This window comes from Dendroctonus ponderosae, unplaced genomic scaffold, assembly GCF_020466585.1.
Source record: "Dendroctonus ponderosae isolate FM_Combo_2020 unplaced genomic scaffold, Dpon_F_20191213v2 Dpon_F_20191213_3, whole genome shotgun sequence".
In the NCBI taxonomy this organism is placed as follows: domain Eukaryota; kingdom Metazoa; phylum Arthropoda; class Insecta; order Coleoptera; family Curculionidae; genus Dendroctonus; species Dendroctonus ponderosae.
In genome coordinates, this window is record NW_026018508.1 from 14,099,142 (window position 1) to 14,116,239 (window position 17,098).

General features: G+C 35.2%; 4 protein-coding genes across 10 annotated transcripts in view; 2 read left to right on the forward strand and 2 right to left on the reverse strand.

The window, feature by feature from the left end:
- LOC109537283 (E3 ubiquitin-protein ligase MIB1) overlaps window positions 1-3,955 on the reverse strand; it is a 338,077-nt gene extending 334,122 nt beyond the window's left edge. Inside the window, exons 1-8 of the mRNA XM_048665165.1 lie at window positions 3,765-3,955; window positions 2,894-3,174; window positions 2,637-2,837; window positions 2,304-2,576; window positions 1,890-2,133; window positions 1,558-1,690; window positions 1,192-1,380; window positions 838-1,124 (exon numbers count right to left, since the gene is read on the reverse strand). Coding sequence (XP_048521122.1) covers window positions 838-1,124; window positions 1,192-1,380; window positions 1,558-1,690; window positions 1,890-2,133; window positions 2,304-2,576; window positions 2,637-2,837; window positions 2,894-3,174; window positions 3,765-3,887 — 1,731 coding nt within the window. The 5' untranslated portion in view covers window positions 3,888-3,955. The remainder of the gene's footprint in view (window positions 1-837; window positions 1,125-1,191; window positions 1,381-1,557; window positions 1,691-1,889; window positions 2,134-2,303; window positions 2,577-2,636; window positions 2,838-2,893; window positions 3,175-3,764) is intronic.
- A 406-nt stretch (window positions 3,956-4,361) lies between these two features.
- LOC109537279 lies at window positions 4,362-7,556 on the reverse strand. Its single transcript, XM_019903913.2, has 4 exons — window positions 7,369-7,556; window positions 5,967-6,720; window positions 5,623-5,863; window positions 4,362-5,566 (listed from the first exon to the last, which is right to left on the reverse strand). Exons 1-4 carry the CDS (start codon window positions 7,489-7,491, stop codon window positions 5,371-5,373), a joined length of 1,314 nt encoding a protein of 437 aa, XP_019759472.2. The 5' UTR covers window positions 7,492-7,556; the 3' UTR covers window positions 4,362-5,370.
- Window positions 7,557-7,843: 287 nt separating this feature from the next.
- On the forward strand, window positions 7,844-10,604 carry LOC109537280 (NF-kappa-B-repressing factor). Its single transcript, XM_048665176.1, has 2 exons — window positions 7,844-8,308; window positions 8,910-10,604. The coding sequence occupies exon 2, from the start codon at window positions 8,945-8,947 to the stop codon at window positions 10,088-10,090; it is 1,146 nt and encodes a 381-aa protein (XP_048521133.1). The 5' UTR covers window positions 7,844-8,308; window positions 8,910-8,944; the 3' UTR covers window positions 10,091-10,604.
- A 262-nt stretch (window positions 10,605-10,866) lies between these two features.
- Window positions 10,867-17,098, forward strand: part of LOC109537277 (long-chain-fatty-acid--CoA ligase 4) — a 22,112-nt gene continuing 15,880 nt past the window's right edge. For 2 of the 7 annotated variants that reach the window (XM_019903903.2, XM_048665171.1), the window contains exon 1: window positions 12,728-12,803. In XM_019903903.2, the coding sequence (XP_019759462.2) occupies window positions 12,787-12,803 (17 nt within the window). In that variant the 5' untranslated portion in view covers window positions 12,728-12,786. Of the gene's footprint in view, window positions 10,974-11,202; window positions 11,441-12,725; window positions 12,804-17,098 lie in introns of those variants that run through there. The other 5 variants (XM_048665170.1, XM_048665169.1, XM_048665173.1 and 2 more) reach the window with 5 other exon arrangements.

Below are 17,098 nucleotides of genomic sequence, written 5' to 3' on the forward strand. Positions count from 1 at the left end.
ATACAGATTAAAAAACATAACAATGCTATGAATTTCAGATCGGATACCGACAATCTTAGCTCAGTATATCATACATTAATTAAATGAAATAAACATGGAATATTAACTAACACCCGGTATATTGAAGAATTTTGCAAACCAAAAATAATATCCTTAGAATGCAAAGAAAAATAGCTGAAAGTAAAATAAATCAATATAAACAGTATTTCGCTTTGTGCCCAAAATTGACAAAATTAATACTCCAAATGTATGCCAAGGCTTAAAGCAGACATGTAAGTAAAAATATTTAAGTATCTGAACAAAGAATTCTAGTCTCTTCCCAAATTTGATTGTCCTGACTAATCACCTGTTAGGCCTAATTAATTTTAGAAAGTTTTAAAGTGTTGCAATTGTGATGTATTTTAGTGTGCGATATGATGAGGCTGTTGACAAACTGTGGTTGTTTTTTAAATTAATGAAATTTTTTTTTAACTGTGTTATTTTAGAAAATCTGATGATGGTGGAAAAATACACCGAAACGTATTTTAATTGATAAATAAAGACAATAAATGACTGAAGCCCAAGAATTAATTTTGAATATAAGTTTTCCAATGAGGTTTGCTAGAGAAGATTGTCTTTTATCGAAACTTTACAACATAAACTTAAAATTAGTGCCGTTGTGAACTACATTTTCAATCCTCGCGTAAGCTAATCTGTGCCATTCATTAGTCTAATTAAATTTATTTTAATAAGGACATCGGAATCATTAAACTAGTAAAAGTTATGCTACTCTACCCCCTAAGAATGAACCCAAAAAAACCTTATTCAGCGCGTAAGAACCATGTAACGATTACTCACCTGTAGACTAGGATGACAAGCAAGGTCCAGGAGCATCTTGACCACGCCAATATGTCCTTTATTAACACCGATATGTAAGGCCGTTTGCCTGCGTTTATTCCGCGCGTTTAAATCGGCACCCGCGTGCGCAAGTAGCTGAACCACCGCTGGCTCGTCGCCGAAAGCTGCGTGATGCACCGCACGGTCTCCGTCTTTGTCTTCAATTTCCACATCGGCATGGAAGCGAAGAAGAACGGTAATTACTTCGAGATGGCCATTTTGAGACGCTGCTTGAAGAGCCGTATGGCCTGGAAACGACATGGAAAACGTTCGTTAGAGTTGACTTTAAACTGCATAGATTTTCAGTTGCTTCACCTGCAAATACGCCATTCACGTCCGGCCCAATGCCCGCTCCAGCAGTATTGCTTTGCTTAAGAACTTCCTCGCATTTTTGACCATCACCATTGGCGGCTGATTTCACTAGTTCTTCATTTACATCACCGGACACATGAGTTTCGAAAAGTTTCTTCAAAAGGGCACTTAGTCTTTCGCCAGATGTTGTACCTTTAAGTAATGACAAAACCTTGAATAATATTGAACAAAGCATTTCAAAGAAATAGTGTATAAAGTATAGACATCGTTAAACTGGACATGCATCCGGTTCTTCTGTATCTTCAAATCTGATGCTCTATTTTGCTTAAAAGTCTCAACATTCACAAGTACTGTCGCTAAAACCCTTACCATGCGTAGTACCGTCCTTGCTAGCCAATTTAGTTACAGCTAAAGGATTATAAGTCCAAGTGGTGTTGCAGACCTCAACTTTCAAATCGTTGTCATTGTAAATTTGCTGTACGTGTCCCACTTTACCAAGAGTCTAAAAAAAAAAACTTATATTATCAAGTGTTCAAATCGAAAATTTAACAATTAATGTTTTTGTTATTATTAGACAATTAAATGTGCAACTTGGACTATCTCAGTACAAGAAAATGATGTAAAAACAGCTTTCAACTCACAGGCAGGTTTTTATATTAGGAAAAAAACAAAATGTTGCATAGTGAATGAATGAATCTCACCGCCGCCATTCCATCAGCCCAGTCACCATGTCCCCGTTGCAACATCTTGACTCGTTCCGCATCGACGCAAATTTGCACAACATCTCCGACAGCAAATTGTTGTTGCGGAGTTTCATTGAAGCCTGCTGAGTTCGGAGGAGTAGCGACTTTGGTAAGAACAGCCGGGTTAAACGTCCAACGATTGCCGCTGTTATATGCAACCACTATGTCGTGATCTTCGTCAATACCCACAACTGTTCCGATGCTAAAAAAACATTAAAAAATTAATAACAAGAAAAATACGCAATAAGTAAAGTAAAGGTTGAATCGTGAAATCGAACTAATTTGTTCAAACCCCGCAACTAAACAGCAATTCGTCGGATCCAACAAATTCGTACTGCAGCGTTAGCGAGCATGTCGATGCTAAAAACTTACTTGTTGAGGCACTCGTACATTCCGTCAGTCCAACCGCCATGTCCATGTTGCAGTGACTGGACGATTTCCAACTCCAAATCTACATTGACTTGATCCCCGATTTTTAGTCCAGCAGGCCTGGGACTTGCTCCTTGCTCCCCCAAGCAGGGAAGATGATCGCGATAGACGTTCTGCCCTTTGGCATCGTTGACGACTTTCAAGTCCGCCATACCTTCGAATCCGACCCTGTAGAGATTCTTGGATCCATTGTCCCAAACCACATAGGCAGCAGACCTTGAAAAATTAAATTATACAGAAATAAGCGAGACCCAGCAACTGCTGGAATGGATCTACCTGGGACTGGCTGCGGACCAATCTTGAATCTCCTGCACTTTTCCTCTTCTGCCATTTCCCCCGTCTTGGTCCTCCCATTGCCAGTCGACGCCACGAACTACGCGGGCACTGGGGAAAATTCCCCTGATAGCAATTTTCTTGGTTTTTCTTCTTGGTTCCAAGTAGAACCGTTCGCCTCCAGGGGTGGTAATGCGATAAAACCTAAAAGAAGGAAACCAAAAAGCAACTAAACCTCAGCAAATCTTAAAAATAGTTACCGATGTCTCAGATGATGTTTGTCCCCATGATAACAAACAGAGCACAAGTCGTAGTTTCCGCATTCCGCACACTTCCACCGGATCCCAAAAATTGGCTGCTGTCGACAAGTGTCGCACATCGTACCCTCATGCTTAATTCCCGTTGGAGCGCTATCCAATATACGTAAATCGTATTGGCCAGAGCATCGATAGTTTGCAGCTGTTCCATTATCCCACACCACTACGACTTCGTCAGGCGACTCAAAGTTTCTCACAGTGCCTACATGGCCTTCTCCACCATCCTGCAAAAAAAGTTAAATCAGTAGTTGCAAAACCATGTTTTACTCAAAGACTTTTTGTTAATGTATGTTAAGGAAACTACATTATAATTGATGTTCTCGGCATTTGTACGATCGAATTTCCAGCTTAAACAAACCAGAATAGTGCTGATAAGAATCAAGCAGTTTTGCCAATAATACAGCTTAGATGTTATCACCGTTTAAAATTAAGTGCCTGGTACTTGCACAGCTTATGAAGACAATAATTGTATTTTTATTACTGCCTGCTCGCTCCCTGGTATCCCAATAAGTTAAAAAATTGCATCAGATTATGCGCTATTAGTCAACCACTTTCAAACTTCTTTAATCAATTAGTAAAAGAATGAGAGGCATTTAAGCGGTAAAAACGTTGATGGAAGTTCATTTCATGACCTGAGCCAGGGAAATAGTGCTAAGTGTTTATATCTCAAATACAACCGTCTCAGAATATTGTGAGAATGAAATATTGATCAGGACAGTCTGTGAATCACATCAGCTAGTTCAATAGTGGAGTGATTAGTGCGTATGGCCCCAAAAATGGGGCTTTTCCAAATAAAAATATAACCTCCACAGACCTGTTTGCCCCATTTCCAGTCTGGGCCTCGTATGACCCGAGCTCCGACACCTTCCATTATTCTGGTGTTCCGCGGAACCGATGAGCTGGTTCCAACGGCGTTGGCAATCTCCACTTTTTCCATTTTCTATTGAAACACAAAAGTTATTTTTTATTCCAAAACATTTATCCCATAAAAGATATGTTTGTTATTCTGTCACTCAGCTGAGAATTGTCAAAATCGCTGTAACGGCGCCCAATGTTTGTCTTTGTTTAGCACACGGGAAAAAGTTGTTGGATGTAATATCGGATCGCAGACGCAAGACGGTTCGAGTTGGCAATGCGGCTTTGAGTACATGGATTTTAAAAATATTATTTAAAGTGGGCGAAAACATTTACAAATTGGCCACAAATTTAAGAAAAATTTTCTAATTAAGCTTATTTGTCGATGGACTTTGGAAATGAAAATTCGTCGGTTGTTAAACATTGCCATCTTCAAAATTATTTAAATCTTCAATCTATGGAAGTTTTTTAAATATTCCCAATCAAAATTTAAGCCAGTCTTGATACCAAAAAGGTAATTCACATTCTCTATTTGTTGATAAAAACAAATCCTCAATTAAACTTCTTAAAAAGATTTATTAAAAATAATTGTAACAAAATAAAAATATATTCTACAAGATACATAGCGAACAATATATGTAATAATTCAGATAAGGTACATGTTATATATGAAACATTCATAATCACGGGTTGTATAAATTCGGATTGAACAATAGTAGTACGGCTTATTCCATAACACCTAAACTTCGCAATTCTTCAAGATATATAAATGTATGAAAAAAACAACAATAATTCGGAATATATTGATTAACGTGGCAAAGACACTGAACGTTGAGGATCAAGAAAGTTGTAACAAAACAAACTAATTTTGACTAGTTCACATAATAAAAATCCTTTGCTTTGTTCAGTGTCCTCGCAATCTTAACTTCTTACATAGGACGCATATAGAATCACATTTGTTTACATATTAATTTCACAACAATTATTTAATGCCAATATACAGATAATACTTTTAGTTATAGTAAAAAAGTGCTTGCAAATTTGCATCAACTGTAACATATTCACTATTAAGTAAATTAAGATACTACAATGTAATAACTGATATTGTTGCTCACTAACAAGCCATATGTAAAAGATTTTTGCCGATTATAAGATAAAAGTCGCCATACTCTCTTGTTGCACACTATAAAACCTTTGCTGTCGGTAGGAAATTGAATGAGTTTTCAATTTATTAAAATAAAAATTTAATTAAATGAACGAATATTATTGAAGCCCTTCGATTTTATATTTATTCTCAAACGAACGCCTCAAACCACAAAAAATAAATTAAATTGGGAGCATTTCCTTGCTAATGATCCACAACACGTTTTGGAAATCGATGCAAATTCACAAGAGCTTGAGCCTAAGTATTCAGAACCGCTTAATACAAAACAGTCGAATAGGAAATACAAAATAACCCGACATTTTTATTTCGGGTTGATTACTTTGATTTTTCAAATTAAATTAGTGTTTGTTCTTCACCCAAAGTACTCGATCTAATAACGATTAATTGAAAACATTCTAGTTTAGTGAACTTTGGAAACATGCGCATTCAGATAGCCCTGACTTTTAAACGACTTATTACATCTCTCACAGTTGAAATTTCTAAACAAAAATTGATTTTTCAACATGGGATTGATATAGGGATGATTTCTCGTTCTGCATCGAACATTACTAGGCGAAAACACTTTTTTGGATACAATGGGGTAACTCGACACTAACCTAGCGAATGGGATATTTGTCTATAGGAAAGCTAACATTTGATTCGGAATTCTCACCTGTCCAGAAGCAAAACTGCCGATGAAGGGCTTCTGCATATGCTACTCTGGAAGTTTGCTAAACTTGTACCATGAAGGTCCTTTTTATCGAGAACTTGAGATTCATTTAAAGCTGAACCAGATTTTTTTATTACCAAGGATTGGCCACATTTTGCTGACTCCGGATCTTCAACTTTCACTATCACATCCTCTTCTTCGAAGGAGGTTTCTAGGCAGTTTAAGAGACACTGGCGGTGTGAATCTGAAAGAACACAAAAATCCCAATTAGATATTTCATGTCTTAAACTCTTGAAAATAAACCAAGTTCCCGAATTTATTCTGTTTCGAATAGAAAAGGTTGTTACCTTCATAATCATAGTCAGATTTTTCGCATTTAATTTCAATATCAGGCTCCACCACAACGTTCTCAAATTCTAATTCCTGTTCGGATTCACTTTGCGTCCCATAGTCGTCATCTAATGAAAAACTAAGTCGATGCTCATTAAAGCGTTGATTTTCAATAACGCACAGGATGTGGTTTTTAAACTCTGAGAAATCCCTTCTAAAGTAGTTTTCTGAAAAATCAACCAAATTGTCCAGAGGGCTTTTGTTTCTCCTTTGTTGGACTCTGTTTTCCTGCTTGCCTATTTCACAGCTAAACTTATAGTTTATTGTAAAATCCAGGATGTCCCTCAAAGCACTTCGATGATAATGGCCCATTTTGGATGTTGACTTGCGTCCGTCCTTTTTAGGTGTCTTTAGTAACTGCTGGAGTAAATAACTCCTCTGTCCCTTGGTAATCCGCTGCTTTCTCTTCAAATTAGAATTTCTTCTGCTTATTTTATTAGAAACGTCCGACACTTTCCTGAACAAATCCACTATATTTCTGTTAACATCAGTGTGTTCATCGTCGACTAGTTCACCTTCAGGCAGCTTTTCGAGCGCAACATGCAAATTACAATTATCAAATTGTGAGTTTTTGCTATCTTGAAGTTTTTCTACGTATCCATAAAGAATGTTGGTACTTTTCTTGCACATGTCGAGGAAATGATAAGAAACCCGTAGTTTGTTCAGGCATTTTTCACATATCTCACTTGAAATTGAATCGTCTGAAATGGCCTATTGGAGAAAAACCACAAAAATAACGGTGTCATTAAATCGTTAAGTTCAAGGTTCGGAGGCATAAAGTAAATATTCTAATGCAACTTAATCAGAATAGTCTGTATGGGAGGCAATAGCTTGTTAGTACTATTTTCCAATTCTTTTCTGCTGGTAGGTAAACTATTCAATGTGCTTACTAGAACTAAAGAGCGCAAATGTTAACACTTTTGCACATATTTTTCCCGTTGAAACATGAGTTGAAACAGTCCGCTTAAACATTAGGTCTGAAGGCTTTTCATCTACTATTAAGTAATGTCTAGTGAAAATTATTAGTTGTGATGTTCGGCTTAATAAAAAGTGACAATAAGCTTCGACAAAGAAGTCGGTGCAGAACTTACTAAGATAAATTTTAAAAAGCATGAGACTATAAATGAAGCACCATTTCAGGTCACTTTGGTGCAACCGCACTTCCCATTAAAATTATAAGTGTCCACAACGCAATGCAGCGTCCAGCTAGAATTCATCATAACTAATTGTAAAATGCTTTGTAATATTTAGATGAACTGCTGGACTTTGTGAAATCCTTCCAAATAATTTAAACTACCTGCGTCCAGAAAATCAATAGGTCAGCCTGCTTAAAACCTTTGAGTGTAAGGGCATATTTACCAAATTGGCGCAAATTTCCAATTTCTCACTTAACCTCACCATGTCGAAATCGACTGTCTCGACGTCCACCAGCGGAGCACCAGGTCGAACACATATTCTGCATATTTTTTCTAAAAAATACATTAGCAAAAAAAATGGAAAAAGCTGTCAATCAAATGTAACCTATCTGTCAAAGTGTCACCTGTCGCCAATAGTAAACAATAACATCAGCATGGCCTTGAGAATTATATAAACATAAATAATTTTTTTGGATATTCTGTATCCTCAATGTGCGGGCTAATTGGAGGTTAATATTGAGGCAAAAAAGTAGAATATGGACCTTAAAGTTTCAAATTATTTTGAGGCTGATTTCAGGTTTTTTTTAAATATTGACAAACGCATTCGGAAACTGGTCATACTTGTGTGACGTTGTTGAAGCCACACAACATTGCTAGTTAGAGCTTTTTTGCAATTTTGCAAGTCTGCCTTAGCCATTTAGTTTTTTCTGCTTCTGTAAAGCATATTTTGTCGGGCTAGTACAGAAAAAATCCAATTATAGAGAAAGCAAATTAATGTAAGTACAGAATCGATTTTTAAAACTATGACCCGCCATCCCTGTTCATCACGCCACAATTTTCGCCAATCGCATCGCTTCTGCCCACATTTTGTGAACGGCACATAATGCAATTGGGGACCAAGCTCCGTTCACTACTTGTTATTGAGCGTTTCTCTTTTCAAACTGCGATGCAGACTAGGACAGATACAGCCCAAACAGTTCGCGCCTGATCGTCTAGGTAAGTACACGTATGTCACATTGTGAAGTTTGAGTTGTTCGAAATGCGTGTTAGATTACGGAAAATTTAATATAAACGTTTATAATTTACGAGTGATTTGTTTACATATAAAACTTTAAAGACTATTAGTGCCGGACGTGCCAAAGGCCCCAGGAATTTCATCTTTGGTAAGAGACATCAACGATCTTAAATAGGCGACTTTAGAGCTGGGAGATCCACAAAACCTCATTTTTATTTGTTTTATTAATAAATTATTTCAACTTTATATGTATGATTAAATACACGTTCAGTTTCATCGTTACATTGACGACTAGCTTGCAAAGCAAACTGCGCGTGACTTGCTTAGTTTTGGGCATTAAACCCCCCACAGTTATTCAGCCCTTCTCAACTGGAAACTCGCTCTAATATCAACTGATTTCGGTCGTTTAACTGCGTTATACAACTCAATAAATATAGTATACATCTGCAAACAATACACGTAAAAATTTGATAAATATCCTGTTCTTTTCGTGTACTATTTATAATCCGAAAGACTCCCCTCCAACTTACACAATAGAACAGTTCAGTTCAATTAAAATATGAAAACCATCCTAAATATAAGAACCAAGAGCGTTGATACAGGGCTATAGGAAATGCATCAGGCTAGCACTCCAAGGGGTCTTTCTATTATTTAAATCAATTACTCAGTATGTTGCCTACATTATTAGTTTCCTATAAAACTGTCCAAAAGAATTGGCTCTTGTAATTTGGGATTTTTTCATGTTTTAGTTGTGAGGAATCCGGTGGTTCTTTAAATCGGCATCATGGATAACAACAGATATAACCAGGCACAAAATTACCGCCGGAATTTCCCGAGAAACCCTTATGATCGAGAACCGCCTCAAAGAGGCAGTGGCCACTATAGACATAGCAATAGAGGTCGTGATACTTCCAATCGCAACTACCCTAACAGATTTCCTAATAAGGATCGTTGGCAGCCTCCTCAAAGAACTTTCGATGATCATGGTAGAGAAGTGTTTCATAATCGAGTTCGGAAAGAGCAGCAAAGCAGGCCAAACCCCAATGCAGTTGAACCTACTGTAGCTCCACCTCAATTGACTGCTATCGAGGAAAAAGCTAAAAAGTTCCTGCAAACAGCATTCAGCCAGAACGGTGTTCGATCCAAGCTAATATTTTTGGAAAACATCAACGATCCTTTGCAAACAATTCATGGAACTGTTAGTAATTGCCAGCTGCAGCTGACTGTAGTGCAGAACTGCCCCGGAGAATTCACGTTGTCAATAGACAAAGAAGAAATCGCAAAAGGAAACTTTCCTACTCTCGCAATTGCTAAGAAAGCCCTGGCTGAACAGGCGCTGGACATTTTAAAAAAGGACTGTTTTTACATCACTAAGAAAAAGGAGTATGAAGAAGTCTCAACTAATGACAAGAAAGCCGAGCAGCAAAGTCACCCAGAATCGAAACTTGAGGGCAGCAAAGCCTACCAGATGATGCTGAAAATGGGGTGGAGTGGCAAAGGGTTGGGCCTCAATGAACAGGGCGCTGAAAAAACAGTGGCAGAAACGCTGGATCAGAACATCAGCAGGCAGGGCTTGGGATTGGACGATGTGTTCAAGAAAATCCACAAAGTCCTGGAAGATTATGCAAAATCCCCCAAAATGAGCCTTCTAAGATTTGATGCGGATTTCACGTCAGAAGAACGAGCTCACATTCACAAAATAGCACAAAAATTTGGCTTGAAATCGAAAAGCGAAGGTAAAGGCGAGCAAAGGAGACTCACAGTCACAAAGAAGTTGCACAGAGGCGACTTGGTTTATAATCTGTTGACTTGTGGGCTTGAGAACGATTTGTATAAACTGAGCATTCCTCCTCATTTTCAACACTTGTGGCAGGATGCGGATGAAGATGAAGACGAAGATGATACATATCAGCCACAGTTTTCCAGTTAAAATTAACAGATCAAATTCCACATTTATTTGTGTGCGTGTCTGTTTGCAGTATTAAATAACTCGTTTTTGGCGGTCGAAATCAAAGCAGTCTCCSAAACWARWCAAATTGATAGGAAAGTGCTAAACTAAGTAKMAAACTAAGTAACTGCTTTAAGTGAATTTGCATGGGGGCCCATCAATTGGCATAATTTCAGCCACTGRTGCATGAGATGTTAGTRTGCACATGTTTAGGCTTGGACTCGATAATYACCTTAGAAATTACAGTTTTTAATTAATTAGTTGATAARTTGCTTTCGATTGTTGTTTAARCATTTCAGTGTTWATTTTTTTCACAGGCATKGCAGTTKAATTAGGGGAAGAACAGTTTTKCGTTAATTAAAGAAACGAAGAAACGTAATTTTTTTGRGYTTCAAGCTTTACGCGTGTATTTTWAAAARAAAWTTTGTAAAATGTCCATKTAAGTACTAATCTGTTGTATCMAGATAATTTTTTTCCATTATATCTTTGACCTGCATTTTTGGACTTTGGTTTAKTGACAGTRTTTGTAAGATCCTTAATMKTCGTCATTTTTGAATCATTTGAAATGTCTAATCTAGAACTCCAAATGAAGCTGTTARATTTTGAAAATAATTTAAAAAACGTGCGTTTCTTTGAGTCATTCGGGAATAATGATCTCTGACCYCGTAGAAATAACACGACACCACGAGCCCGCTTAAAGTCTAAATCTAAATGTAAACTTTGACCCACTTGTTACATTGGATATTTGATAATTTATCGTAGATAAATACACTAATGTAAATCGTCACTAGAACAGGTTGGTGTTTCCAGATTTACCTTGTTTTTTTTGGTACGTTGTTTAATATCATCAAAGAAACTCCTGAAAGTAAGTAATAACACGTGTAAATTTGCTTTTGCAAGAATATAACGATGCGAACGAGGTTCAATTTGAACAAAATTGCAATTTTTATGTTTAAGTTCATTTCCTTGAAGCGCTGGTACGTAACTATAGAATATGTAATCAAGTTTTTCGTGAACTTGATATACACGTGAAATGTTGACTGTAACATCGTGGAACAATTTCGAGTTGTAGATAAATGGTTGCATTAAAAGATAATTTCGCAATTGAAAAAATACAAGGGTCCAAGGATGAGATAACAGTTAAAGTCAAATATTTTTGATCGGGAGTCGGGTAATGTAGAAGTTGGTCATCAGCCAGGAAAGTTGATTAGTACGGTACTCTGGATATTTTTTGTTTGTTCTGTGAAGGTGAAGTATTCACATTAGTAATTGAGAGTTGCGCTCCCGCGCTCATTAAATACGTTTTCACTTGGATTTAGCAGATTTATTCAAGTAAGTTTTTCCCAATTTTTGTTTGCAATGGCAAAAATATATTACATAATGGAAATAGGAAAATAATTTTCGTTAAAAACAACGGACTAAAGTTATCAAGATTGTAATATAAAACTATTTAATTGGAAAACAGTTACAGGATTTATTTTAGAATCTTGGTGATATCGGCCAAGTCAAAATATCAACATTGAGCGAAAAATAGTTGAATAAATATTATTGCAAATGGATAATAGTTAGGGAGAACTAAATATGCTATCGTTAATATCAGTAATAAACACATTAACCAATGACCTTACTGTTGACATCTGATTCTATTTAATGGCTTGATTTAAATGTTGTAGACCTGAGACTCCCACTGATTTTCTCCTGATCTGGATGGGTTAAAATGTTGCTTTGTTTTCTGTTTTTTTTTATTTTTTAGAGCAAACGATATTTTAAAACCAGTAAGTGGAGTTTCGATCCTTTTTCACCGCCGGGCAATGTTTGAAAAAAAATCCGAACTTCTGTTCGATTTGCAAGGTTTTTAGACTGATCTGAAATTAGCGTTTGTTTTCTCCAGATAAAATGAACAGATGGTTTCTTTTGCATCACTTGTTTTATAGAATTATAGAAGTATGGTCCAAAAGTAGAAAAGGTTTCGATTTTATGTCATCATGAGGTAATTTTTAAACATTTTAAAACGTCCGCGAGCTGAGTGATGAATGAATTTAAGATATTTTAAGAAAATTTAGATTTTTTCGAAAATTCGACCCCCACCCTTGGAAAATTTTCGGCCAAATTCAAAATTTTACATCGTGTTTTTTGAGCTCAATCGATTCCTTTCGACGTAAAAAGGTCGCAAATGTGCATTTGTAAAGTGTTTGGGTCAATAATAGTGCTCGAAAAGCGCTTAAAATGTGCCGAAACTGTCGATTATTTCGGATCTGAAACTTCTACCATCCTTTTTAGTGAGTTAGAGGCATTCCTCGTGTCCGTGAGCTGAAAATTAAAGACATTTTGAGAAAATTTTAATTTTTTCAAAAAATCGACGCCCCCACCCTTAGAAAAATTTCGGTCAAAAATCAAAATTTCACATGCGTGTTTGTTGAGCCCAATCGGTTCCTTTCCACATAAGAAAGCACAAAACTGCATTTATTATATCATATTTTTGATGTAAATTAGACCCGCATAGTTCTATTATGGAAAGTACGACTAAACTCGGAAAAAACGTTATCTCTCCACATTCATCATGTTTTAAGAACTTTGGTCTTTGGTTGTCAGCAGGAACATAAAATTTGATGGAGAATGGTTCTATTTTGTTTTAGTGGTGAATTGAATTTTGCTCGAATCGGTTCAAGATAATCATTATGCTAATTATTGTTAGGTAAGTCATAATACATTAATTTTTATGTTGTGTACTTGTTCTTATACATTTCACTGAAATGCACTTGCGACAAGGGACAAGTACAGATCAAATAAACTGATTTTCTGCTTCTTTAGTTTTTACCACGTTTATATGCTAAGAATTTGATTATTTCTGGTTTTTTATTTTAATATCGACATTATTATCCGATAAGAGCATTTTATATATTCATTACGTAACACACTGTTATCGTCACTTTGAACTTATTTTTTTGGAGCTGATATACCTATACAAAGGTCAGTAATTAGATCATATTGTTTCGGTCGGTATGTAAGAAAATACTACCACTAGCCACCTATTGTCGATATCAGCAACAAATTCAATAAGTTTTTCTTGAATTTTTTGATTAGATTAGTAAGACGATATTGGTTACGACTTACATAGATGGCAGCATTGAATGTAAGATTCGGATATTTTGTGCAAGTTCTAGTTTTTATAAGGCATTTTTAGCGAAAATTATATGTATAAAAAATATACAAAATCACAGAGAATGTTCTGTGTGAACTTTTATAGGGGGTGACGTTGCAGAATGATACGGTTCTCAAACACATACGATTTATTATAATAAAATACCTACGTGTTGATAATAGCTAAATCAAAAAAAAATCGAAAAGATTGCAAATGCGAAGAAACTAAAAAAAATCAACATCTTTCAAAATTAACCCCAAAAAATGTATGTAAACATTTATTTCAAATGTTAGCTAAATATCGGTTAACATGCAGATGTTTTAAGGTTTTGAACTTTTTGATTTTTCTTCAGATTAATCAGTCAGTTAATCATCGAAGGTGCTTCGGCTTCGGTACACTTTTTCCTCTTTATTACTTGTTTGCAAAAACTGTTTTTGTTAATGTAAAATGCTCTATCCACTACCATAATGAATAGTTTTGCACTTAAAATATGAATGTTTTTCTTTTTTTACACTGTGAACGCCTTACATAAGAAGAGAACAGTATTTTTCCAATAGAATCAAAAAGCTAGTTGACGTTTTCAGAATTTTTAGTTTTTAAATCACTCTGTATCATTAATTATATATTTAGTAAACCATTATCCAATCGACAACTGTTGGCATGAGTAATGAATTTTTCGAGTTCACTCATGAACTCCGTTAATCTCTCAACCGATAACCAAGAACTTTGTCTTAATCTATCTAGACGATGATGATTTATTAAATGCCATGCAAAGAGTAAAAGATAAACATTTTCGTTCTATGAACTCTTACATTTTTATATTCAAATATTTAGTGACTAGTGTTTTAAAACAAACTCACTTGTAAATCTAACACATGTTTCAAATCAAAATGCTTTTGAATTTTTCACAGAAGTTTCTATGGACTTTTGACTTTGCAGTAACCTTTCTTGTTTGTTCCAAATATTCTACCACGATTTGGATGATTTTATTTTTAGCAAGCGGCTGAAGCACGATTGCAACCAGTGTCACTTTATAAATGTTTTTATTTCATAATGACCATTATTATAAATTGCTTATCATTTATATACATATTATTCACATTTAGGTTTAGTCTAAAAATAAATCCGGTTGATTCTGATATGGCATTACGTGATTTAACTCGGATATTGTTTAATTTTAATTGGTTTTGGGTGAAGAGATTAAAGACACAGACTGAACCGTTAATGATTGATTCGCACTAGTGCATTAACTTAGCATTGAGATGTGTTTACCGAAAGAAATTGATTTTGGAAAACACGGTTAAAAGGGCTTAAAAACTCGTGTCGCTTCTAAACAGGTTTTGGAAGAAATTTAATTATTTTTCTTCTAGAGCGAGACTTATTTATCTCCTAAGTTTACAAAAGGGTGAATTACTTGGGCGAATTTACGTCAAAACTGTGCAAGATTTGATGTACTTGCACCCCACTGAATATTTAAACATTCGCATTCTGCTACGTTCATTATTTTTTGATTTGTATATTTTGTCAGCTTTTCTACTTGTCAGCAAAGGGTCTGGCTAATTTCTTTTCTTTGTAAAGATGTCCTAGATTCTCCTAAAGGCTTTCGCTAAAAGAAATTTGCCTTCAAGATTACAATTAGTCGTTGAATCGTCAAAACAGACTATTTTTTTACTGTTTTTAAATTACAATTATTCAATGAAACAAATAAAATTGGAGTTGAACATACGAGTTTATTTTCACTTCCTACACATATCCTTAAAACATTTCCAAAAAAAATTGTAAAATGTGTGTTCTAAGATAAACATGCAACATTGAACTAAAATCCCTTGAGCAGGTTGAAAAATCGAGACTTAAATTCGCGCGAGACAATAGATCTTGACTAATCTTTAAAATACAACATAATTCGCATTTTTGATTAATCGGCAAAGGGATTGTATTTATCATAGTTGCAGTTTTGCTCATCCAGCAATGAATATTTGATCAAATAGGTTTGATACCCAATTACTCAGAAAGTGTGAAATTAGCCGAAGAAAATTGGCATTGAAGACACACGAAGCGGAAATTTTAATGGTTGAATGAGCAACATGTCTTGAAAGTGCTATTATTAAATTCGTTTTAACTTTTTCTAACGATCAGGACGAGGTACGCAGATATAATAATCACTTAACTTAACAAGCCCAGTGAATCTGCATTTAAAGTAAACATTATTACACAATTTTGTATCTATTAAGCAACTGGCTGTGGTCTATTGCGGGTTTGGGTTTTTTAGCAGCAAAAATATTGCCCAAAGTGTTTGTCAGTTGAATACAGTTTTGTTTGAAAAGGTTTCAATTTTCTAAATAAATCGAATTGAGCTCAGGAGATAAAGTACATAGACTGCTTAACAGCACGTCGGTCGATGGCTGCAATCAAATAGATATGCAGAAGTTAAAGGTCTCAGGCATTACAAGTTTTTACTGTAATTCGATTGGAGAGCAACAAGCAAGCTTCTAATTTAATAATAATTCTCGATTTCTGAAATTCGATACCAGATTAGCACACTAAAAGTTCGCTTGATCGGCAATCTATTAAAACTTTTCGTTCGAACATCTACAATCAAACAGTTTCCCCTGTTGAAAACCACCAATTTATGCTGTATGTTCGGCATATCATAACCAGTTGCTTCCTTCCCATAGTCATTAGAGCGTCCTTCGAAACTCGCAAAAATTCATATGCATTAAAAAACAATAGTAAAAGGCATGCGAGAGAACTACAAACGAGAATTGTTATAATTCACTTTTATTCTATAAGATTCGATTAAGAGCCTTAAGCTTTTTTGCTTAAATTGAGTTTAGGCCAGTTGATTGGCAAAATAATTGGGCTTTCGTGTGGCCATTGCTTTGAAAGCGGTGAATTTTTGAGCTTTCAGACTGTCGGGGAAATAATTTTTGTTTGTTGAGTCGCTTGCATCCGCAACATTGGCAAACACCTCTGAGGCTGCAAGGCACTCGTGCGTCCGAAACGTTAGGAAGCCATTCGATTCGACGGCCTACTTAATAGATGGTTTTCTAGTGCGTTATAAAAATACTTATAATATCACTAACTGGTTGAGATCTTTCCACTAAGGGTTTTTTTAATCTAAGTTGTTTTTGCCCGATTTCTGCAAAAGCGGTTTAACTTGCAAATTGGAATTCTCGTGCCAAAACTATTTTGTTTAATTTGTCTGTTTTATAAAGTTTCTCTAATAACATTGTTTTTTTTATGTTTTGCTTGCTTCATTACGTATTGCAAAGTTAGATATGATGGTTTTGAAATTTTAAAGAACTTGCTTGAAGACTGAAATGATTTCTGTGAAGAGTGGGTGTTCGTATTTTATACATTGTAAAAGAAGACTTTCGAAAGTCAACATTATAAATAGTTCACTGTTTTATTAGTTGCTGATAATTTATGTCTTATTATGTGTAAATCATGGAGAAGATCATTCTTGAAAATTATATGCGAAAATAGCTTAATTGCGTTTGAGAATCAGTTGAAAACTGGGCGAAATTTTGCATGTATTTTAAAACACCTTTCTTTCCTCAAGGAGTTTGAAATAAATTAGTAATAATAATAATAATGTAAAATAATAGTAATTTGTAATCAGCCCAAGTGACTTGAAAGCCAACAAATCTAAAGCATATTGTTTTCGAGTAAATTTGTTAAAAATGAGTATAAATCAGTATAAATAATACTTCATTATACTATTATAATATATACATTATACTTATATATTCAGTATATACTTTCCTGACTGTGTTTCAATTCCAAATCAAAATTCATTCCTGGGTTTCAGTCATTTATTGTCTCTATTTATCAATTAAAATACGTTT

Bases quoted from the DNA above. Each gene is read 5' to 3' on its own strand.
- LOC109537279 (XM_019903913.2), bottom strand. From the start codon at position 7,491: ATGTATTTTTTAGAAAAAATATGCAGAATATGTGTTCGACCTGGTGCT. The intron at 6,721-7,368 runs GTAAATATGCCC...TTTCTCCAATAG, and splicing joins TGGAAATTTGCGCCAATTTG to GCCATTTCAGACGATTCAAT. The intron at 5,567-5,622 runs GTGAGAATTCCG...CCCATTCGCTAG, and splicing joins GCAGTTTTGCTTCTGGACAG to GTTAGTGTCGAGTTACCCCA.
- LOC109537280 (XM_048665176.1), top strand. From the start codon at position 8,945: ATGGATAACAACAGATATAACCAGGCACAAAATTACCGCCGGAATTTC.